This window comes from Physeter macrocephalus, chromosome 20 (assembly GCF_002837175.3).
Source record: "Physeter macrocephalus isolate SW-GA chromosome 20, ASM283717v5, whole genome shotgun sequence".
Lineage (NCBI taxonomy): Eukaryota > Metazoa > Chordata > Mammalia > Artiodactyla > Physeteridae > Physeter > Physeter macrocephalus.
In genome coordinates, this window is record NC_041233.1 from 24,700,842 (window position 1) to 24,725,639 (window position 24,798).

The 24,798-nt window shown below is 35.5% G+C and overlaps 1 protein-coding gene across 3 annotated transcripts in view; it reads left to right on the plus strand.

Annotated features, from left to right (window-relative positions):
- Positions 1-24,798, plus strand: part of FAM149B1 (family with sequence similarity 149 member B1) — a 54,767-nt gene that overhangs the window by 8,669 nt on the left and 21,300 nt on the right. For all 3 annotated transcript variants that reach the window (XM_007110868.4, XM_007110866.4, XM_007110867.4), the window contains exons 4-7: positions 11,890-12,032; positions 12,816-12,932; positions 20,374-20,541; positions 24,140-24,327. In XM_007110868.4, coding sequence (XP_007110930.1) covers positions 11,890-12,032; positions 12,816-12,932; positions 20,374-20,541; positions 24,140-24,327 — 616 coding nt within the window. The remainder of the gene's footprint in view (positions 1-11,889; positions 12,033-12,815; positions 12,933-20,373; positions 20,542-24,139; positions 24,328-24,798) is intronic.

Below are 24,798 nucleotides of genomic sequence, written 5' to 3' on the forward strand. Positions count from 1 at the left end.
ACCTAATGAAACTTAAAAGCTTTTGCACAGCAAGGAAACCATAAACAAGATGAAAAGACAACTCTCAGAATGGGAGAAAATATTTGCAAACGAAGCACCTGACAAAGGATTAATCTCCAAAATATACAAGCAGCTCATGCAGCTCAATATCAAAAAAACAAACAACCCAATTAAAAAATGGCCAGAAGACCTAAATAGACATTTCTCCAAAGAAGATATACAGATTGCCAACAAACACATGAAAGGATGCTCAACATCACTAATCATTAGAGAAATGCAAATCAAAACCACAGTGAGGTATCACCTCACACCAGTCAGAATGGCCGGCATCAAAAAATCTATAAACAATAAATTCTGGAGAGGATGTGGAGAAAAGGGAACCCTCTTGCAGTGTTGGTGGGAATGTAAACTGCTTCATAGACTATGAAGAACAGTATGGAGGTTCCTTAAAAAAACTAAAAATAGAATTACCATATGACCCAGCAATCCCACTACCGGGCATATACCCTGAGCAAACCATAATTCAAAAAGAGACATGTACCACAATGTTAACTGCAGCACTATTTACAATAGCCAGGACATGGAAGCAACCTAAATGTCCATCGACAGATTGAGCCACTCTTCCTGGCTTACTGTGTCCTCACATGACCTTTCTCCTGGGCACAGGCACAGGTAGAGAGATCTCTGGTGTCTCTTCCTCTTCTTATAAGAACACTAATCCTATCAGATTAGCGCTCCATCCTTATGACCTCATTTTACCTTAATTTCCGACTAAAAGGCTTTATCTCCAAATAGAATCATGTTGCAGATTAGGGCTTCAACATATGAATTTGAGGAGGACACAATTCAGTCCATAACAGCGTATACCAGGAAGATTTAACAATTCTAAATAAGTAAGGATCTAATTGAGTTTCAAAATGTATGAAGAAAAACTGATGAAACTAAAGAGAGGACTAGGTGAATCCACAATTATTGTTAGAGATTTTAGTTATTAATAAAACAATTAGAAAATCAGTAAAAATTTAAAAGATCTTATGCTATACCCAACAGATGCAGAGTACATATCCTTCTCAAGAACATATGGAATGCTGACAAGGACAGACTGTATGGTAGGCCATAAAATATATCAATATTGTTCAAAAGATTAAATCTGACAGATTATGCTCTCTGGTAACAATAGAATTAAATTAGAAATCAATAACAATAAAATACCTGGAAAAATCCCCAAATATTTGGAAATTAAACAACACTGTTCTAAATATTAAGTTATGAGGAAAATTAGAGAGTATTTTGAACTACGTGATAGTAAAACCACAAAATATCCAAATTTATGGATGCAGCTAAAGTAGTTCTTATAAAGACATTTATACCTTTAAATACCTATTTTAGAAAAAGAAGAAAGCTTTAAAATGAGTAACCTAAGTTTCTACCTTAAGATACTAGGAAAGAAGAATAAATTAAACCCAAAGTAGAATGAAAGAAATAATTAAAAGCAAAATTAATGAAATAGAAAATAGGTAAATAAAAGAGAAAATGAACAAGTCCAAGAGTTGATTCTTTGGAAAGATTAATAATTAATAAGCCCTCTAGTGATACTAGTCAAGGAAAAGCAATAAAACTCAAATTACAAATATCAGGAATGAAAGAGATGTCACTACAAATTCTACAGACATTAAAAGAATATTAACAGAATAATATATACAATTTTATGCCAATAAATTCCATAACTTAGATGAAATGGACAAATTCCTCAAAAATCTGAATAGTTGTAAAACTCTTAAAACTAAATCAAGCAACTCTCACAGAGAAAGCTCTAGGCTCAGGTGGAAGAACATACATTTGTGGAAGAAATAACAGTCACACAAACTTTTCCCAAAAACAGGAGCATTTTCAATTCACTTTACAGGTCAGCATAATATTGATGCTAAAACCTGACAAAGACAATATAATAAAAGAAAATTATGAGGTGGGACTTCTGAGTAGTGTGGCAGAGTGAGTAGCTTGACAAATCTTCCCCAAAAGCAACAATAAACTCGATATAATTGTCTAAAGCAATCATTTCAGGTTTCTGAAAATTGACTAAAGGTACACAGCAAATGGAGTAGCAGTTATTCATGAAAATCAATAGAACTGTGAGTTAGGAACAATAAGAGTCTGTTCAACTTTAAAGGGACAAACTGTGAAAACTAACAGCTTCACCACCAGAGAGGGCTCAATAGATTTGGAATGGAACTTGGATGAACTCTAAGTTCAATAGCATTGTCAACAACAGTAGCACATTCGGTAGCATATGAACAAGGAAAAACAGTGGCTCAGATAGTCTGAGGTTTCAATACTAGCTGGGGCAAAAAATGGATTGGCAGACTATCCAGAAATTTATTAAGGAGGTCTGGGAAATAAGTCATAGGAGGCCCTAATAAACTCTCCACATATCCATGCAGGAGAGACCAGAGAGGGCCCAAACTATGCACACACAAATGGCTGACTATGAGTCAGCACACAAATGCAAAGGAGATGAGAGGGCACAGAAATTAAGAGCCAAGGCAGCCATAAAAACTGCTTGAATTTGAACACAAAGTAAACTTTAAGACATAAAATACTACTAGAAACAAAAGGACATCTCCATAATGATAAAAAGGCCAATTCTTTAGGAAAATAAAGTAGTTATAAATGTATACACATCTAACAACGAAGCCTTAAAGCATATGAAGCAAACTACAGAATTTAAAAGAGAAATGGGAAACATAACAGTTGTAGCTGGAGACTTCAATACCCCACTCTCAATACTTGATAGAACAACTAAACAGAAGATCAGCAAGGATATTGAAGACTTGAACAGTGCTATCAACCAACTTGACCTAATTGATTCTGTCCAATGACAGCAGAATATATAATCTTCAAGCATACAAAATACAAGTCTCATAAATCTAAAAGGACTGAAATTGTACTAGGTATGTTCTCCAACCATGTTGGAATTAAGTTAGAAATCAACAATGGATGTAAATTTGGGATATCCCCAAGTATTTGAAAATTAAACACTGTTCTTTTAAATAACTGATGGGTTAAAGAACAATCTACAAGGGAAGTTAGAAGATATTTTCAATTGAATGAAAATGGAAAAGCAGAATATCAAAATTTATAAGACAAAACTAAAGTGGTACTTAGAGGGAAACTTACAGCTTTAAATACCTATAGAAAAAGAAATCAAGCTTATAGACACGGAACAGATTGGTGATGACAGAGGTGGGGTTGGGGGGTTGGGTGAAATGGGTGAAGCATGTCAAAAGGTACAAATTTCCAGTTATAAAATAAATAAGTCATGGGGATGTAATGTACAGCATGGTGACTATAGTTAATAATACTGTATTATATATTTGAGAGTTGCTAAGAGAAAAGATCTTAAAAATTCTCATCATAAGGAAAAAACTTCTGTAACTGTGTATGGTGATGTGCTATGGAGATCAATTCACTATATACACAAATATTGAATCATTATGTTATATACCTGAAACTAACAATGTTGTATGTCAATTATACCTCAACAGAACAAAAGTGCCTACAGAAAAATGGAGCATACTGAATTAGTAACATAAGCTTCCACCTGAAGAAACTAAAAAAGACCAAATTAAGTCCAAAGCAAGCAGAAGGAAGGAAATAAAATAATACAGATGAGAGTAGAAATTAATGAAATAGGAAACAGAAAAACAATAGAGAAACTCAATAAAGTCAGTTCTTTGAAGAGTCAACAAAATTGATAAGTCTTTAGCTACTTTGACCAAGAAAAAAGATGACATAAATTAACAAGATTAGAAATAAAAGTGAGGACATAACTGTTGACCTTACAGAAAGTAAAAGGACTAGGGAAATATAATAAGCAGCTTCATGTCAAGAAATTAGATAACTTAGATATAACAGATACATTTCTAGGAAGACACAATTACCAAACTGACTCAAAAAGACATTAACAATCCATACAGATATATATTAATTAAAGAAATTAAATAAGTAATTTAAAATCTTCCTACAAAGAAAAGCCCAGGCACAGATGGCTTTACTGGTAAATTCTACCAAATATTCAAAGAATAAATAATAACCATCTTTCATAAACCCTTTCAGAAAATAGAGGAAGGGACACTTCCCAACTCATTCAATGAGGCTAATATTACCCTGATACCAAAGCCAGACAAAGACATCAGAAGAAAAGAATTCTGTATGTAAAAAATTCTCAGGAATTCACAAAAAGAACAAACAAAACTGATTAGCACTAATACATGAGTTTAACAAGGCCACAAGATACAGGGTCAGTATAAAAACGTCAACTGTATTTCTATATATGCTTAAATATTTAAAGAAGAAATAATACCAATCTTTCAGAAAAGAGGGAATGGTTCCTAATTCATCCTATGAGGCCATCCTATAACACCAAAGTCAGACAAAGACATCACATGAAGAGAAAACTACAAATTAATATTCCTCTTTAAGTTATACAAAAAACTTCAAATTATTAGCAAACCTAATCTAGCAACATAAAGGGATTATTTACCCTGACTGAGTGGGATTTATCCACGGAATGCACAGCTGGTTCAACATCAGAAAATTAAATTAATACATCATAGTAATGTGAAAAAATGACATGATTATCTCAATAGACACAGAAAAAGCATATGATAAAATCCAACACCCACTCATGATAAAAACTCTCAGAAAGGGCTTCCCTGGTGGCGCGGTGGTTGAAAGTCCGCCTGCCGATGCGGGGGACACGGGTTCCTGCCGCAGTCCGGGAAGATCCCACATGCCACAGAGCAGCTAAGCCCATGAGCCATGGCCGCTGAGCCTGCGCGTCCGGAGCCTGTGCTCCGCAACGGGAGAGGCTGCGACAGTGAGAGGCCCGCGTACCGCAAAACAAAAATCAAAAAACTAGAAAATAAAAGGGAACTTCATCAACCTGACAAAAGGCAGCTAAAGCTAATAGTGTATGTAGTGGGAAAAGACTGAATATTTTCCTCTTCAGATCGGAACAAGATAAAGATATCCATTCTTGCCACCTTTATTCAGCATTGTATTGGAGGTTCTAGTCAGTGCAATAGACCAAAATAAGGAAGTAAAAGGTATCCACACTGGAAAGGAATAAGTTAAACTATCTTCATTCACAGGTGACATGATGTAGAAAATCCTAAAACTTTCCCTCCGCCCCAACCCCCACTCCATCTACTAGAACTAAGAAATGAGTTCAGGTTGGTCACAGTATATCAGATCAATTTACAAAAATCAATTGTAAATGTGGTATATTTATGTAATGTAATATTATTCAGCCATAAAAAGGAAAGAAATACTAATCCATGCTACACTATGGATGAACCTTGAAAACATGCTAAGTAAAAGAAGCCAGATACAAAAGGCCACATGTTACATGGTTTCATACATATGAAATATCCAGAGGAGCAAATCTATAGAGACAGAAAGTAGATCAGTAGTGGGCAGGGGCTGAGCAGAGAGAGGAATGGAGATTGATGGCTAATGAAGCCAGGGTTTGTTTTGGGGTGAAAATGTTCTAGAATTAGATAGTTGTGATGGTTGCACAACTGTGCATATGCTACAAACCACTGGGAATACACTAAAACCACTAAATTTTACACTTTAAAAGGATGAATTTCATGGTATGGGAATTGTATCTAAATTTTTAAAACCTATTGTATTTCTACACATTAGTAATGAATAATCTGAAAATGAAAATTAAAAATAAATTCAGGGCTTCCCTGGTGGCGCAGTGGTTGAGAGTCCGCCTGCCAATGCAGGGGACACAGGTTCGAGCCCTGGTCTGGGAAGATCCCACATGCCGTGGAGCAACTAAGCCCGTGCACCACAACTACTTAGCCTGCAAGCCACAACTACTGAAGCCTGCGTGCCTAGAGCCCCTGCTCTGAAACAAGAGAAGCCACCACAATGAGAAGCCCACGCACCACAACGAAGAGTAGCCCCCGCTCACCACAACTAGAGAAAGCCTGCACGCAGCAACAAAGACCCAACTCAGCCAAAAATAAATAATAAAGTAAATTAATTAATTTAAAAAAGAAGACAGAGGACTTACTCTATCACATTTCAAACTTAATATAATGGTACAGTAATCAAAACAGTATGGTAATGGCATAAGGATAGGCCTATAATTCAATGGCACAGAATAGAGAATCTAGAAATAAACTCATATTTATGGTCAATTGACTTTTGGTGATGACAATTCAACAGGGAAAGGATATTTTTTCCAATAAATGTTGCTGGGACAATTGGATATCCACATGCAAATTGGATGAATTCAGACCCTTACCTTACATCATACAGAAAACTTACTCAAATTAATTATAAACTTAAATGTAAGTGCAAAAACTGTCATTCTTTTAGAAGAAAACATATGAGAAAACCTTCAAGACTGGATTAGGCAATGAATTCATAGATACGACACAACAAAAACACAAGCCTAAAAAATGGATAAATTTGACTCCATCAAAATTAAAATCTTTTGTGCTCCCAAATACACTATCAAGAAAATGAAAGAACAAGCCACAGACTGGGAGAGAATATTTGCAATACATATATCTGACAAAGGACTTGTATCCAAAACTTAAAACTCCATATTAAGGAGATAAATAGACCAGTTGAAAAAAAATGAGCAAAAAGCTTGGACACTCTGTAAAAGAAAACATATGAATGGCCAAGTAGCATACAGAAAGATGCTCAATATCATTATCATCAAGGAAATGCAAATTTAAAACGGTCATGATACACACTCACTAAATAGCTAAACTAAATAGCTCACTAAATAGCTAAAACTCACTAAAATAGCTAAAACTAAAAAGACTGACAATACCTAGTATTAGCCAGGATGCGGAGCAGATTTAATGCTCACACATTTCTTGTGGGAGTGCTAACCTGTATATTTATTCTGCAATATAGTTTTAGTAGTTTATTTTAATATAAAACATCCACTCATTAAAAGACCAGTAATTCTACTGCTAGGTATTTATCTGAGAGAAATAAAAATATATGTCCAGAAAAAGATTTGTGCATGAATGTTCATATATTTACTCATAATAAAAAATATTGTAAATAATGCAAATGTCCCTCAACAGGAGAATGGATAAACAAATTGTGGCATATTCTTACAATGCAATACTATGTAGTGAATGTAATGTAATGAATACTAACACATGCAACAACATGGATGAACCTCAAAAACATTCTGCTGAAAAACATTCCACCTCTCATTGAATCCGTCATCAAGTTTTGTGTATTTTATCCTCACAATGTGTCTCATGTCTTTTTTTCTCCTTTTCTTTATTCTTTTTAAAAATTGAGATATAATTGACATATAACATTGCATTACTTTTAGGTATACACAGTAATAATTTGATATATGTATATAATGCAAAACACAAAAAAGTACATCCTGCATGATCCTGGTTATATGAAGTTCTGTAACAGACAAAACTAATTTATAGTGCTATAAATCAGATCAGTGGTTTCATGACATGGGGAATGGGAAACTTCAGTTGCACAGGGGTATGAGGGAACATTCTGGGGTATCAGAAATGTTCTTCTACATCTAGAAACGAATGGTGGTTACTTGGGTGAATACCTTTGTCAAATGTCATTGTGCTGTAGATACTTGAAATGTTATTGTATGTAAACTATTCCTCAATAAGGTTTTTTTTTATTTTATTTTTGGCTGTGTTGGTTCTTCGTTGCTGCACGCGGGCTTTCTCTGGTTGTGGCGAGCGGGGGCTACTCTTCGTTGTGGTGTGTGGGCTTCTCATTGCGGTGGCTTCTCTTGTTGCGGAGCACAGGCTCGAGGCACGCGGGCTTCAATAGTTGTGGCACGTGGGCTCAGTAGTTGTGGCTCACGGGCTCTAGAGCGCAGGCTTAGTAGTTGTGGCGCACGGGCTTAGTTGCTCCGCGGCATGTGGGATCTTCCCAGACCAGGGCATGAACCCATGTCCCCTGCATTGGCAGGTGGATTCTTAACCACTGTGCCACCAGGGAAGCCCCTCAATAAGGTTTATTAAACTTTTTAAATACTCAGAGTTAAGGGATAAGATAGCATCCATTAAAATTATTGGAGGTTTTAAAACAAAGCAGGTAGAGATTTTAATTTAAGAAAAGACAGATATGAAAATTCAGTCTAAAATCTTAGACATGAATAGCATTTGAAATATCTGAGTAGATAACTGGACATAACTACTATATGTAAACTGGACCCAGTGAAACAGAATAGTAGTGAATTGAATGAGAGAACTAAGAAAATCACCTAGAACTAGAGAGCTAAAGACATTGAGAATTTGAAGAGTAGTTTGGAGACATGGCAGATGGATCAAGATGCTGTAATATATGTGCAACAAATTTTGGAAAGAGAAAATGGAAAAAAAGGTAATATTCAAATAAATAATCACTGTTTTTTTTTTTTTTAAGAATTGAAGAAAGACAACAGTCTTCATGTTGAAAAAGCATATCAAGTGAGGGACAAATTAAAAAAAAAACACTCTCAGATATATTCCAGAGAAACCGCTGAATATTAGAGATTTAAAAAAATGCTAAAAGCTGTTAGAAAAGAGAGACCACATATAATGGAGTAAAAATCAGACTTACGACAGGTTGCTCACAATTAACAATAAATGCCAGATGATAATGATGTATCGTTAAAGTGCTAATGAAAAAATGAATGATATATCTCTATTTATCATATATATGATAAATAATAAAATTATATATACATATTGTATACTATCATTCAGTAATGAAGGCAAAATAAAGACATTTTAAACATCTATAGAACAAGAGTTTCCCATTCATATATACTCACTGAAAGAACAATTAAAGGACAGATTGCAGCAAGAAGGAAAATAAAGCCAGAAGAAAGGAATGGTATACAAGCAACAGAGAGCAAAGTAATTGGCAAAGCATATTGGTAAACCCAAGTAGTTACTAAAACAACAGTAACGTTTTGTGTTAAAAAAAAACACTAATAATAGAATTCAAAATTAAAATCACATGGAAGATGCTGAGAGGGAAGTTAAAGAATATCAGAAGGAAAAATCAGGGCTTCCCTGGTGGCGCAGTGGTTGAGAGTCCGGCTGCCGATGCAGGGGACGCGGGTTCGTGGTGCGGTCCGGGAAGATCCCACATGCCGCGGAGCGGCTAGGCCCGTGAGCCATGGCCGCTGAGCCTGCGTGTCCGGAGCCTGTGCTCTGCAACGGGAGAGGCCACAGTAGTGAGAGGCCCGCGTACCGCAAAAAAAAAAAAAAAATTGTTTTACATAAGTGGAATGTCATTTATTGTCAAAGTGGTGAAAGATGTCTCAAGCCCCTACATACCTTTTTGTTCCTGTCAATAATCCTGTAAACTGAAGGAGGGAAGGGACATGTAGTTGATATTGCAACCCAGTGTGTGCACATAAGACAGAACACAAAGTTACACAAGGTAATAATCATTATGTGAGTGATCACTATGATATTTTACATTCTGTTCTGCCTTATTATATTTCACTTTTTTGGTATTATTTAATAACATTTTAAAATTGATTTCATTGTCCACACGGTCCTGAAGCTTGAAAAACACTTGTAAAAGTGTTTCCTGAGAAGTCCTAAGTACTTACCTCTCCTGCTTTAAAAATATATGATACCAAGACAGAAATTAGGTAAAAATTAAAAGTTAAATGAAAAAAGATATGATAGAGATTGGTTAATTAGTATAAAGTGCTCTGATATCCTCTCAGTTTAGGATATTTTACTTGATGAATGTTCACATTATAACTAGCAGCATCCTATCACCAGAATGGAAGGCTTGAATTCATCTTTATAACCACCTCTCTCATTGAATCAGTCATCAAGTTTTGTGTATTTTATCCTCACAATGTATCTCGTCTTTTTTTTTTTTTTTTTTTTTTTTTTTTTGTGGTATTGCGGGCCTCCCTCTGTTGTGGCCTCTCCCGTTTCGGGGCACAGCCGCTCCGCGGCATGTGGGATCCTCCCAGACCGGGGCGCGAACCCGGTTCCCCTGCATCGGCAGGCGGACGCGCAACCACTGCGCCACCAGGGAAGCCCCTGTATCTCGTCTTTTTTCTCCTTTTTTCTTTTTAAAAATTGAGATATAATTGACATATAACATTGCATTACTTTTAGGTATACAAAGTAATAATTTGATATATGTATATAATGCAAAATGATCAAAGTTCTTTCTTTGTTTCAGTAGAGGACAGAAATCCTGAAAAACTTTAAACTTTGTTAGTAAAATAAGGGTGTATGGATGCCAAAATTTTAACTGTAACGAACAGAATATAAACTGTAATGAACAGAATATAAAAATAATGAATAACTTCCAAATTTAAAAGGAGAATAAGGAAAACTCATTGTAACAGAAGGAAAAGAGAATAAAAAACACAAGAAAAAGAAGGTTAAATAGAAAACACAAAATTAATGGTAGAAATAAGTCCAAATATTGCACATTACAATAATTATAAGTGGATAGAAGTTACCTACAGAGACAGAGACTCTGAAATTGGATTTTAAAAATCCAGCTACAGGGACTTCCCTGGTGGTCCAATGGGTAAGACTCCACGCTCCCAGTGCTGGGGGCCCAGGTTCGATCCCTGATCGGGGAACTAGATATCCCTCATGTGTGCCACAACTAAGAGTCTGCATGCCACAACTAAGAAGCCCGCATGCTGCAACTAAGAAGTCCACATGCCGCAACTAAGACCCGGCGCAGCCAAAATAAATAAATAAATCAATAATATTTTTTTAAAAATCCAGCTCCATGCTATTTAAAGAAACATATCAAGAATGAAATGACACTCAAACGTTGAAAATCAAGGGATGAAAAAGTTATAACAGTCAAATACCAGCAAAAGAAAGTTGACATGAGTAGAATTTAAGTAGATAAATATTTAATAGGAAAAATAACAAGTTTCACTGAGACTAGGAAAATTTGACCCCACCCCTGCCAGGCTTGAAAACAATAAGTAGGAAATTTTGTAAGATATATTTGTGTTGAGTCTTTTTTTTAGTTGCAGTATGCAGACTTCTTAGTTGTGGCATGCAGGCTTCTTAGTTGCAGCATGCATGTGGGATCTAGTTCCCCGACCAGGGATGGAACGTGGGTCGCCTGCATTGGGAGTGCGGAGTCTTACCCACTGGACCACCAGGGAAGTCCCTGTGTTGAATCTTTAAAATTGAACCTTAAATCTACCTAGCAAGCCCTTTTTTTTTTATTGGATAGAAGCTGACTTTCATTGTTAGAGTGAAAATACATATTTCTCATCTTATACTTTTAAAAGAAGGTGTAACTTTTCTTCCACCAGAATGTGAAAGGGCACATAAAAACAGATGAAGTAGAGAGTAAGCAGAGAATCAGATAACATGATCAGATTCACACCTTATAGCCATCCTTTTGGCTGCTGCAAAAGGATAGATTATAGGGCAAAGATTTAAAGTAAACTGTCAGGTGAAAAATGCAGACTACAAAGTAATACATATATGGGATTGACTGTCTACCTTACGCTCTAAAAAAAATACTGGAACCAAGCAACTATAATAAAATTAACAATCATTATCTTTGAGTGGTAGAATTATTGGTAATTTTTATTTTTCTTTATACTTTTCTGGATTTTTTTTATGAAGAAAATGTTACTTTAAAAACGTAGATATTTCCACAAATTTTCTTTAAATAGGAATAGGGAGGCCATCTGAATATTGTAAGATCCAAAAACTCACTAACTTAACTTTTCTTTCACACAAATGGACTAAATATTGAAAATAAAACAATCTGATTGCTTTCAACCTTTATGATTATTAACAGAGATTGAAGCTCATCTAAATATTTTGGGGTGATAATTTCTTTTAGGAACTTGATCAAAATGCCACTGAAAAAGTCCACGCAATGTTCACAGCCATTGACGAACTCTTGTATGAGCAGAAGTTGAGTGTACATATTAAAAGTCTACAAGAAGAGTGCCAACAGTGGACATGTAGCTTTCCTCACCTCAGGTATTGGAGCCCTTGTATATTCATGGCTAATACTAAAATTTGAAGAGGAGATTTCCAAGAAAGCTTGTATTCTGAATCTCTATGGGCATGGATTTATATAAATAAGGCGATGTGGTATAAAGCCTCAGATGACAGAAAACTCATGTTGATGGAAGTTTCTCAGAGTTTTCATAACTACCAATATATTGTCCTAATCAAGTAAAACAACTTCTATACCAGTAACTGTGATCTGTGTACTGTGGCTGTCCAAACAGCCTTTCTTTTGAACAAGAGGGTCAGAAAATGTATTTGATTACACTGTTGTCTATAAGTAAATTCTTATGCATGTATACTTGAAAGCAAACATAGGCTATTAGGAAGCTTTCCTTAGAAACCACATTAGTGCACTTACTACACATACTTAAAATTTATAAAGCTTCATGTTCTTAAGAATATAATTCAGTTTTCACTAATTTGGCCTGGCTTTCACCCATTTTGGCAAATTTAATGAAGACTGTTATAGAGGATGGAGGGAAAATTACAAATGTTTTCCCAGTTCCCTTGGATTTTTTTCAGTGGGGTGGAAAGCTTTATCCTTTCTATCTCCATTGTATAGGAGAGAGATATACCTTTTAAAAGGCTCTGGATTCACATTTCTCTCAAGAATCATTCTAAATCAGTAACAGACTAAGTATGTACTAGACTTCTATGTAGAGCCATCAAATTTGTTCCAAAGATACCTACATTTTGTATGTATGCCAGGTGAAGGTGCTTAATTATCTCTTTATGTTCTTCACTTTGAAGGATTCTGGGTAGGCAGATAATCACTCCAAGTGAAGGTTATGGACTGTATCCTAGATCCCCTTCTGCTGTTTCAGCTTCACATGAGGCAACACTGTCTCAAGAAAGAGATTCTACTATGTAAGTATTCTAATATGTAAGTACTTATGTATTCTAATGTGCAAGTATTATATTCTACCAGTTATACTAAGGGATTAAAATACTTCTTCCTATTTATTGGTATTTAGTAAAGCACAGCAAATTCTGTAAGACTGACCATAGTCTTTATGCATATTAGAATTTTGTTACTTAGTTTTTTGTTCAAAAAGTAAGATATTCTCTAGGATTTAATGGTTATCCAGATTCATATATACCTACATCTATCTGTAAATATAGGCACTTCCCTCTTGGAATAAATGTGTAGATAGACTGGTTTAAAGAAATTCAGGGATCTAAGAAACAGACTTTAAAATTTTTTTGAAAAAAATTTTGAAAAGTCATTTTCTTAAACATATAATACTAATTCAAACTTAATTTCTTTATGGAAGTTAAACTGGTATTGGTTTATCAGCTTAAAATGGGTAATTAGTACACTAGCTAAAATGGCTAATTCTTTAACACCTCAAACTCTTTGTTTTTATTTTTACTTTTTAAAAATATTGGGAATTCCCTGGTGGTCCAGTGGATAAGACTCCGTGCTCCCAATACAGGGGGCCTGGGTTCACTCCCTGGTCGGGGAACTAGATCCTGCATGCATGCTGCAACTAAGAGTCCACATGCCGCAACTAAGAAGCCCGCATGCCACAACTAAAGATCCCATGTGCCGCAACTAAGACCCGGCACAGCCAAATAAATAAATAAGTAAATAAATAAATTCCTTTACTTTTTCCTAAGACTGTAATTTTACTTATACTGATACCTTCTAAGAGTTGTAGTAAAACTTGCTTTTGATGCCTTTTTGAGTTTGTAGTAATTTCATCAGACCGCAAAGTAAAACATTATTGTCTTAGGCCGGTTAAGGTTATGGGATCTGGGTTATCAACTAACTGATTTTTGGTCAGAGAATGGGATTTGTTTACTTCTTTCAAAGTGATTTAAGCTCAAGCTTCTGGTCACTAGACTGAGCTTTCTTTCTAAATTTAAACCTCATGTATTATATTAATAAGCCTTTTAAAGTTTACTCCTTTTATATAAAGGTCAGACTTTTACAAACTAATGTCTCCCACAGAAATAATGTATCCGTTAATTCTCACTAACCAAAATTACATAACTTATGTCCTGCTATTAAGATATATTTACCTGGGCTTCCTTGGTGGCGCAGTGGTTGAGAGTCCGCCTGCCGATGCAGGGGACACGGGTTCGTGCCCCGGTCCGGGGGGATCGCGGAGGAGCGGCTAGGCCCGTGAGCCATGGCCACTGAGCCTGCGCGTCCGGAGCCTGTGCTCCGCAACAGGAGAGGCCAAAACAGTGAAAGGCCCGCGTACCGCAAAAAAAAAAAAAAAAAAAAGATGTATTTACCCGATCTATTAGTATAAACTTTATATATGCCTTATTATTTTATAACTATAAATAGCAGTTCCATTTAGAGATTCCAAAGAAATAAGGAACAAATCTGAGCAGTTAGCTCCTCCTTTTTTCGGACATCTGGCTAAATCATCCTTCTGCAACTTAGTACAGGCAACCTTTCTTTCCTTTTTACTTGCTACCACCACCACTGCGGCTTGGTGCTTCTTATTTTTCGTTCTGCTTTTCTGGATTATTTGACTTACAGTTTTCAATAATTACCTTTCTTTACTATACAGATGAAACAATTACCTATCTATACTTTATATACAGACATATATTTAAATGAAACAAGTTATTCAGCTATATTAGCATGTCACTACTTATTGAAAATAATAACAAATTAAATATAATCCATATTTATTTTCCTATCACTACCACTTTGTCCATACTTCATATTTTCTCTCTTGAGTACCATTAATGAACTCATTGCATTTCAAAATATTTATATATTTTAATTAACCATAATTATTATTGATGCTCAAATTGTTACAACTTGGCCATGTCAAGCTAGTTCCTTTGTTTTTGTCTTGAATGTATCCTTGTTTTCTGGTTACAACAGGATGCTCCAGGCCCATCCTGGAAAAAAATTGTTTCTTCCTTTAAGGCATGGTATCAGCTGAAATTCAAGGAGACCTAATTCCTTTGAGAGGCTACTAGTATTTGAGAACAAAATTTGGGTAGTGAGGGTATGTAAGTTGGTGATGATGCTGCAATTCTGCCACTTTTTGTAATAAGTGGTGTGAAAAAATGTGTCAAGAATTCATTTTGATATTTTTCAGTTTAACAAATCAGTTTTCCATAAAATATGAGGTTGATCATCTACTTTCTACAAAAATAACATTTCAAATTATATCCATTCTTGCCTCTCCACATTACATCAGATTCTCCTTTTAAAGTTCAGGGTTAATCCTTTCTGTCCCCACTTAAAAATCTTCAATAGCTTCCCAGTGAATTTAAGATACAAATCTAAAATTATATCATAAGCTGGCCCCGGCCTACATCTCTACCTTTATCTTCTGTCACTCTCTCTCTCCTTCATTAATCCTCCCACACTGGATTTCTTTCAGATCTCAAATGTACTAATAAACAAGGTATTTGGTCCAGCTTCCATTCTTGAGGAGTTCTTGGGCCAGAGGAAAGTAGTATAATAAACAACACAAAAATACAGTCTCTTCCTCTTTGTATCTCTAACACCTCGCACAATGCGTAGAACATGGTTAGCATTAACCCTTTTTTTTTTACTAAATTGAAACGTCATATTTATATGAAAACAAACTCCATGAAAATGAATTAATTGATATTATGGTTGCAAAACAATGTTATCAATCAAAACAAATTATTAGTGTCTAGGTCAAAATGGAATTCCAGGAACTTTATAACAATAGAAGATTGTGGCAGCATAAGGAGAAAACACAGGCCAGAAAAGGACCATGAACAGATGAGTCTGAGGACATTTCCATTTGAAAAAAAACTATGCAGTCATCTGCTTCAAGTTAGCTTAAGGGGCTTACCTACCCTTACTTTAAATACATACCTCAACAAAAATTAACTATAATATCTAATAAGTTGCTAGAGTATATGACTATATGCAGAATTATAACCCTTAAAAAATCATTAAAGAATGGAAAGCTCAGAAATAAACCTCTGCTTATATGAGTAAATAATTTTCAGCAAGGGCGCCAAGACTACACAATGCTGAAAGGACAGTCTCGTCAACAAATGGTGCTGGGGAAAGAATGCAAAAGAATGAAGTGGGACCCTTATACCATATACAGAAATTAACTCAGAATGGATTTTATAGACCTAAATGGAAGACCTAAAACTATTAAAACTCCTAGAATAAAACACAGGGGAAAAGCTTCAGGATATTGGATTTGGCAATGATTTATTGGATAGAACACCAAAAGCCTAGGTAACAAAAAGCAAAAATAGACAAATGGGACTACATCAAACTCAAAAATTTCTGTGTGTCAAAAGAAAGAATCATCCAAGTGAAAAGGCAACTTATGGCATGGGGGAGAATATTTGCAAATTGCATGTCTGATAAGGGCCTAATATCTAGAATATATGAGGAACTTCTACAATTCAACAACAATAACAAAAATAACCCAATTTAAAAATGGACAAAGGGGGGCTTCCCTGGTGGCACAGTGGTTAAGAATCTGCCTGCCAATGCAGGGGACACGGGTTCAAGCCCTGGTCTGGGAAAATCCCACGTGCCGTGGAGCAACTAAGCCCGTGCGCCACAACTACTGAGCCTGCGCACCACAACAACTGAGCCTACATGCTACAACTACTGAGGCCCGTGCGCCTAGAGCCCGTGCGCTGCAACAAGAGAAGCCACTGCAATGAGAAGCCCATGCACCGCCATGAAGAGTAGCCCCGGCTTGCCACAACTAGAGAAGGCCTGTGCACAGAACAAAGACCCAATGCAACCAAAACTAAATAAATAAAATTCAATAAAAAAAAGAAAATGTGGTATATACATATGATGGAATATTATAGAAGGAAATCCTGTCACATGCTACAATAGGGATGAACCTCAAAGATATTATGCTAAGTGAAATAAGCCCGTCACAAAAGGACAAATGCAATATGATTCCACCCATCTTTAGTATCTAAAGTAGTCAAATCATAGAAACAGAAAGTAGAAGCATAGTTGCCAAAGGGAGGGGAGGAAGGGGAAGGGGCAATGAGTGTTTAATGGATATCAGAGTTTCAGTTTTGCAATATAAGAAAGTTCAAGAGATCTGTTGAACAATAATGTGAACATACTTAACACTGTTGAACTGTATGGTTTTAAATGCTTATGATGGTGTATTTAATCTTATATTGTTCACCACAGTTTTAAAAAAATCATTAAAGTGACATGGTATGGTTTCTCCTAAGCCCACCTCCCTCATGTCATTCATTACAAATTATAGCTTTTGCTTTCATTTTCTTTGTTTTTTTTTCTTTTTACAACTGTCCTAAATGCAAGAGCCCAGTCAAGCTAATTACAAATCAGACTTTTTCAGACATAAAGAGCTTTCTGAAGCTCTCCAAAACCATGGAGATGTTCTCTTTCAGTTCTTCTACTGGTAGGGCCATCCACAATCATATTTCCTTTCCTAGTGTACTAAGTTATATTTTCTTCCTTTTGGCATCATGAGATCACAACTTCATGTAACTTTCCTCTATTTTGATCATTGCTAGAGGTCCACTGGAAGATAAATTTGGTCTGAAATGGAGTTGAGAGTGGTTAATTGTCCTTTTCAGATCCTACTCAGGAAGGAGAGCTCTTGGCCACTTGTTCCTCCCAGCCAACCTGGAGGGCCTTGCAGTGATCACCTCCACGAAGGCTGCAGAATTCTGCCTCCTAAGGCCTACACCTGAGGGCTGGCTCCAAATTAAACTCTTTGTTTAAATAAGAAACCCAGCAAAGTCATTTTATCCTCCATGCATGTGGGAGAAGAATAAAGTGGCAATGATTTCTTTCCTCTCACAAGAAAACAGATCTGAACTTAAATATTATTATCAGGGCAATACATTATTAGATAAGACCACTGTTATTTTTTTAGTAAGTAAAGGAATTACAAACATTTTAGAAGTTAAAGGTTATTTTCCAGACATGGTAATCTCTGAAGTCTGATGATTTAAAAGATCCCTTTGTTAGAAACAACATTTGCAAAGACAGTTTTATGATGTAGAATACTATCTGTTTTTTGCTGCAGCTTTAGGGGAAATGGGAACACTTTTCCTTCTCATCTAACTGAAAATTTTTTTAACTAACAAAAAGGCCTATACTTTGTTAGAAAAGCCTATTTTTTTTTCAGAGCAAGTAATTCCATTAGTTACCACTGACTAAAAAATGATTGGTTAATAATACAAATGGAACGATACAGTAGCACAATAACATAAGGAATGCTGGGAGTGCAGTGTTTGACATGGGTTTGACAGCTTTTAATTTTGTCATGTGGTAAAAAGAAATACTAACATCACTGTTTTATAAAAGAAATGACATTAACACAAAAAAGCATGTCTCAAAATAAGGACAGTCCTTTTCAAGAAAGGGCATTTTGTACTCTTACTGAGCATTATTCTTATTTTGTTCCTTTTGATGTGGATCAGTAAAAATTTTGTCATGGATTGCCATAAATCTGTTCACTAGGTTTTGGGTATCACTGTTTTAGAATTTCAGAAGAGAGACTTAAAAAACCTTAAGTCTCAAGTTTAGAGACTTTTATAAACGGTAATACCAGCTGGTTTTGATATATTTGTTCTTCAAACTGTTTTCCTGTCTCTTATTGTCTCTCTGTCCCCCATGCCTCCTGCCATGGTCCAGGCTCTCATCAGCTTACCAGCTCGTTTCATCTTTTGCACTAGCCTCCTAACCACATTATCCTCTTCATCACCACCATAGTGATCTTTTAAAGCAAGGATGCTGTCATTCCCCTTCTTAAAAACTTCAATTCCATTGCTATCAATTAGCCAAAGTTAACAAAGTACTTCACAGTCTGGCCTAATACCCTTCCAACCACTTCCCATGAACCATACACCTTATTTAATGGCTTACATAACAGAGAAATTTCTCTTTTAAAAGAAGTCTGGAGGAAGGGTATCTAAAGACAGTACAGTGGTAGTATGGTGTTTTCAGGGTCCTAGACTCATTTCATCTTTCTGCTACATTGTGCTAGCCCAGGATACTTTTCCTGAGTTTTTTTTTTTTTTTTTTTTTTTTTTTTTTTTTGTGGGCCAAGATAGCTGACAGAGTTGCAAACATGACATTCACTTTCCAGGAAGCAGGAAAGGCAGAAGGGCAAAAGGGCATCCCTTAAAGCTAACCCAGTTCTCTTTAAACAGCCTCCCCAGAGTCCCACATAAAAAATCTGCTCATATCTCATTGGTCACATCTGGCTGCAAGGTGGTGGGAAACATCATCTTTGAGGTGCGTGTATTGCTCTCCTGAATTAAATTGGCATGATGTATTAGGAGAGACAGGGAGAATCGATATTGGGGGCACCTAGCATTCTCTGCCACATATGTATAGAGTTTTTTGAAATTACTGTACATATTTTGTAATCTTTTTTATAATTACCATTTTATTATGGGAATCTTCCATTTTGTCCCCCAACATTAATTTAGTAACCTCATAGAATTCCATTGCATGAACATACCATTATCTAAACAACCAATCCCCTATCCTATATTTTGAAACAGTTGGGCCAGTTTTGAATTTTGGCAATTATAAGCAGTTCTGTGATGATAATTTTTATAGCTAAATCTTATAGGTCATATCCTTGAAGGAAATCCCCTACAAATGAAACCACTGAATCAAAGGGTATTTCTGTTTTAAGGCTTCTAATACATATTTCCAAAATGTCTTCCAAAAAGATTTCCCCAAAGGCCTTGCTGAAAAGTGCCATAGGTTTATTCTCTTTTCATTGTTTAAAAAATACTTAAGGTACAAAAAGGTATAAAGAATAACACAAAGCATACATTGGTTATATTTAATATTTGGTTAAACTGAGAGCCATTTAAAAAATTGTACTGCTCAGATTTGACTGACTTTCTCCAAAGTAAACCTGCTGGAGTGAAGGCGTCATCATATATTCATTGAATACCTGGGTAGGATGAGAAATTTAAATTTAAGTAAGGGAAGATACTTGCCCTTTAGGAGTATGCATTTTGAACAATGATGGAGTTATTGAAATAAACATATAACCTCCTGAGGTACTTTAAAGAGCTAATTATGAATGTAAATATTATTAGATTTTTTAGAAAAACTTATTTTATAGCCATAGCTGTTGCATCTGAAAAGATAGCAAGCAGTATTCAATAGTGCATAATATACCTAAGCAGAGTGGGTCTATGGCTAGTATTTATTTATTCCTGTTCTGAGAAATAACAGGTATTAAGTTTTAGAGTAGCCCAGGAAGGTGTCACTAGGGCAAGGGACCTTGAGCTGAAACTTGTGCAAATGAGTTGCTTTGAGAACTGTTTATGTTGAACATAATTAATATTTTTCCTCTTCCAGATTTGGTATTAGGGGAAAGAAGTTACACTTTTCATCTTCATATGCTCCTAAAGCATCTTCCATTGCCAAATCCCCTAGCTTGTGTTCTATGGAAAGAGAAGAGGAAGACTGTATAATCTTCTCGGAAGGAATAATAGAGGAATACCTAGCATTCGACCACACAGATATGTGAGTATTATGTCTTTTAAACTTTTTACTCCCCTCCTATTTTGTTGTTAATATCTATTTTTTCTAAAGTATACTACCAATATTACCTATAATTAAGTTGGTCTGTTTGTTATTTATTTTCTATTAGTTGTCAGTTATCCAGTGTCATATAAATTGATATAAATTCCTATTGCTTTCACATACCAGTCTTCCTTTTATGTTTTTTTCCTGCACACGTCATTTGCCTCTTCCTGAGATTAAACATTTTTAAATGAATTAATTTTTTTCTCCACTTCATTTGATTTTCCTCTTTGTAAAGTATCACCAGTAACTCATGAAAACTTTATTCATCTGATTCTAAATCCAGTGCTTTATTCATCTGATTCTAAATCCAGTGCTCTCTTCACTATTCCATGCTACTTTTCTGATATATTAAACTCTTAAATTATTCCTCTAAGCCTTTAAAAGCTCAGAATTTATAGTCACAGTAGTACATCTAGAAGTGAGAATTTCATTTTAGGGTGTGAGGCTTTGGTTAGGTCTATTTAGTGTCACATGATTTTGGACTTCTTCCCATATTTCCTACTGAGCCATGCTTACTACATGCTCAAGGTACACAGTCCTAGGGTCAGGTAAACACAACCCAGGTTTCCAGACATAACACCGTTGAGCTAGCTCATTGTTCCAAGGGAATCATAAGTATGCTCTTTTGGTTTTCCAGAGATTGCCCCCTTCCCTTTCACTTCATCCGGCCTGAGTCAAATTATCCATATTTTCTCTTCCTTTTTCCTCAAAGGTCTTTTCCCTTCATTTTAGCTTATAAAAAATACAGCAGATTTAACTAATTTAAAATGTGATGTTCATGGCTCATAGGTGTCCCTGGGGCATCTCTTCCCCTTTCCTGATAGTAAACCCAAATGAATTTTCAGGTAAAATGGAAGATTTTTAGAAAGGCAGTCTTCTCTTTAGAGATATCACTGAGATATTGAGATGTGATGAATGAAATCATGTAAGTTTGGAAGAAAATGAGATATGAAAGATTGGGTTTTTTTTTTAATAACTTGGCAATAGGGAAGGTCTTTCTAACCATAGCACAAAATCTACAAGTCATTTAAGAAATTCTTTAAAAAACTACATAAAATAATATTTCTGCATAGAAAAACTCATGGAGTCAAAAGACAAATGACAAACTGGCAAAAATATTTGCAGTTCATGCATACACAGAGGCTTAATTTCCTTAATATGTATATCAGTAAGGAAAAGATTAAGGATGAAACAAAGAACATGAATAGTTCACATTATAAGGAAATGGATTTTAAATATATGAAATGGAATTCAATCTCATTCACAATTAGAGATGCAAATTAAAACTATAATGAGTATTCTTTTACATGTCATACTATCAAAAGACAAGATAAAGAAGGTTAACAATTCCTTGAATGAGAAAAGAGGCATATTCTTTCACTACTGGAGAATTATACCACCCATTTATTTATTTATTTATTTATTTACTTAGGTTTATCAAAAATTTATTCTTTATTGTCAGCACGTTCCATGGTATGGATGTACCACAGTTTGTGCACCTGTGGAAGGACACCTGGGCTATTTCTAGCTTTTGGCTGTTATTAATAAAGCTGCTATGAAAATTCATGCACAGATTTTTGTATGAACAAAACTTTTCATGTCTCTGGGATAAATGCCTGAGAGTATACTTTCTGGATCCTATGTATACCACCTCTTTAAATTGAAATTCACATAACCTTTGACTCAATAATTCTATTTATAGGAATTTATCCTACAGATATAATACCCATGTAGCCAAAGAAGTACATACATATTGTTCCCAACTTAAGATGAGTTGACTTATGATTTCTTGATTTTGCGATGGTGCAAAAGTGATACATATTCAGTAGCAACTGTACTTTGAATTTTGATTGTTTCTTCCTTGGCTGGTGATATGCAGTATGATACTCTCTCAGGATGCTGGGCAGTGGCAGCAAGCTGCGGCTCCCAGTCAGCCACATAATCATGAGGGTAAACAACCAATATACTTAAAACCATACAGCCATTGCTTTTCACTTTCAGTAGAGTATATAGTAAATTACATGAGATATTCAACACTTTATTATAAAATAGTTTTTGTGTTAGATAATTTTGCTTAGCTGTAGGCTAATATAAGTGTTCTGAGCACATTTAAGGTGGGCTTTGCTAAGCTATAATGTTCAATAGGTTAGGTGTATTAAATGCATTCTTGACATGATAGTTTCATAAGTTCATTGCGCTGTAACCCAATACGTAAGTTGAGGAATATCTGTAGAGGATATTAATTGCAGTATTGATTATAAAAGCAAAGGTTAGTTGATCAATAACTGTCTAGTTAGATATATTATGGTATATCCAATGGAATACTCTGCAATTATTTTTTAAAAGAGGCAGATTTATATGTATTGATAGGGATTATGGACAAGATACATTGACAAAGAGTGAGGTGCACTACAGTGTATAATGTAACTATCTCTCTGGACCTATGTATGTTTGCTTCTGAGAATGGGGACTTGGGGACAGAGATGTAGGAGACTTATTTTTCACTACATAACATATATTTTCTTCTATACAATTTGAATTTTTATCATATGACTATGTTATCTCCTCTAAAAAGAAATATAAATTGAAATACATTTAATGCTAATCAGCCTCCTCTGCCACTTAATGCCAGGCTAGCTCTTCCTTGGGAAAGGAGAAGCAAAGGGAGTCTGGCTGCCCTGCTTAAATCTTTTAGCATCCTTCTTACCTGCCTACAGTTTCCTATTTCATTCTTGAGCACTTTGTTGCCCTAGGAGTAACTTTCACTATAAAGGTACTTCTCTCCACCCAAGCCAGTTCCAGAATTTGCTTTGTCTTAGTTGATAATACTTCTGTCATAGATAAGCACATCTTATCTTCCCCCAGAAATCTGGGGCTACTGGCACTCATTGCCAGAGAAAGGACAGACTTGCCTAACTGGAAGTTTCTGGGTTATAGATACACAGTCTCCAGAAGAGCCTCAGAGTAGTTTCCTGTGCTGTTGGGCTTCCCTCTTTTTCCTTTACAGCCAATTACCAAATGTTTATTTGCATTAGTAAAAGTATACTAATTTTAATAATCTACGTGGACTATTTCCCTAATGAATCATTGCCTCAAATAATTATGCAGCATAATCACAGTTATATGCGCATCGTTAAATGTGTCAAGTTAATATTAATCTAAATGTTATCCAGTTACAACAAAAAGATTATTTTTGTGTGCTTAATTGTCATACGTTGCTTGTTGCTCAATTAAAAATGCCCATCTATTTAAAGCTTAAAAAAGTACAATGATTCTCAGTCTTCTTTTTCTTGTTCTGTTTTTTTGGCAGAGTAGGGGGGTGGGGTGGGATGGGTATAAAAAGGGAAATGCAGAGTCTTCTCTGTTGAAAACTCCCTTAGTTCACAAGCCTATTTAATACCTGTGCTATATATGTGGGGAGGAAGGGGGTGGTGGTGGGGAGGAGCATAAATCACACTCCTAAGCAGCCAAAAGACAGTGGTGAACACCCAGTGAAGAATAACCATGAAGTCTTTCCTTCTTGCTTCTGTTACAGGGAAGAGGGGTTTCATGGAAAGAAATCAGAAGCAGCTACAGAGAAACAGAAATTAGGGTACCCACCCATTGCTCCATTTTACTGCATGAAAGAGGATGTCCTTGCTTATGTGTTTGATGATGTGTGGAGCAAGGTCCTAAGCTGTATGGAGCAGCTGACACGTAGTCACTGGGAGGGATTTGCTTCTGGTAAGGCTCTTTGTGAAAACAATATAAAAAAATAATTGTTTATGCTTTCCAAACCGTAACCAGTCTATTAAATTATATGTTCATTAGTACAAAAGAATCATATTTGTATTTCTCATAGAAACAGATATTTGGAAAGTATCTGGGAATGAGTGGATGAGTAACAAGGCCTACTCTATGATGACTAGATAGAGATTGTGCATTCTCTTTGAATATAATTATTTGTGAGAAAAAACATGTGCAAATACATTTAAAAAACTGCTTTATTGAAGAATTGATATACAATAAACCAATCATATTTCAAGTGTATTATCTGATAAGTTGACCTATGTATACAGCCATGAAACCATGAGACAATCAATATAGTGAACATATCCATTACCCTCAAAATTAATAACCTTGTAATCCCTCCCTCCTGCCCTTGCCTGACCCACCATCCCCAAATGACAACTTATCTGCTTAAATGGTATCATG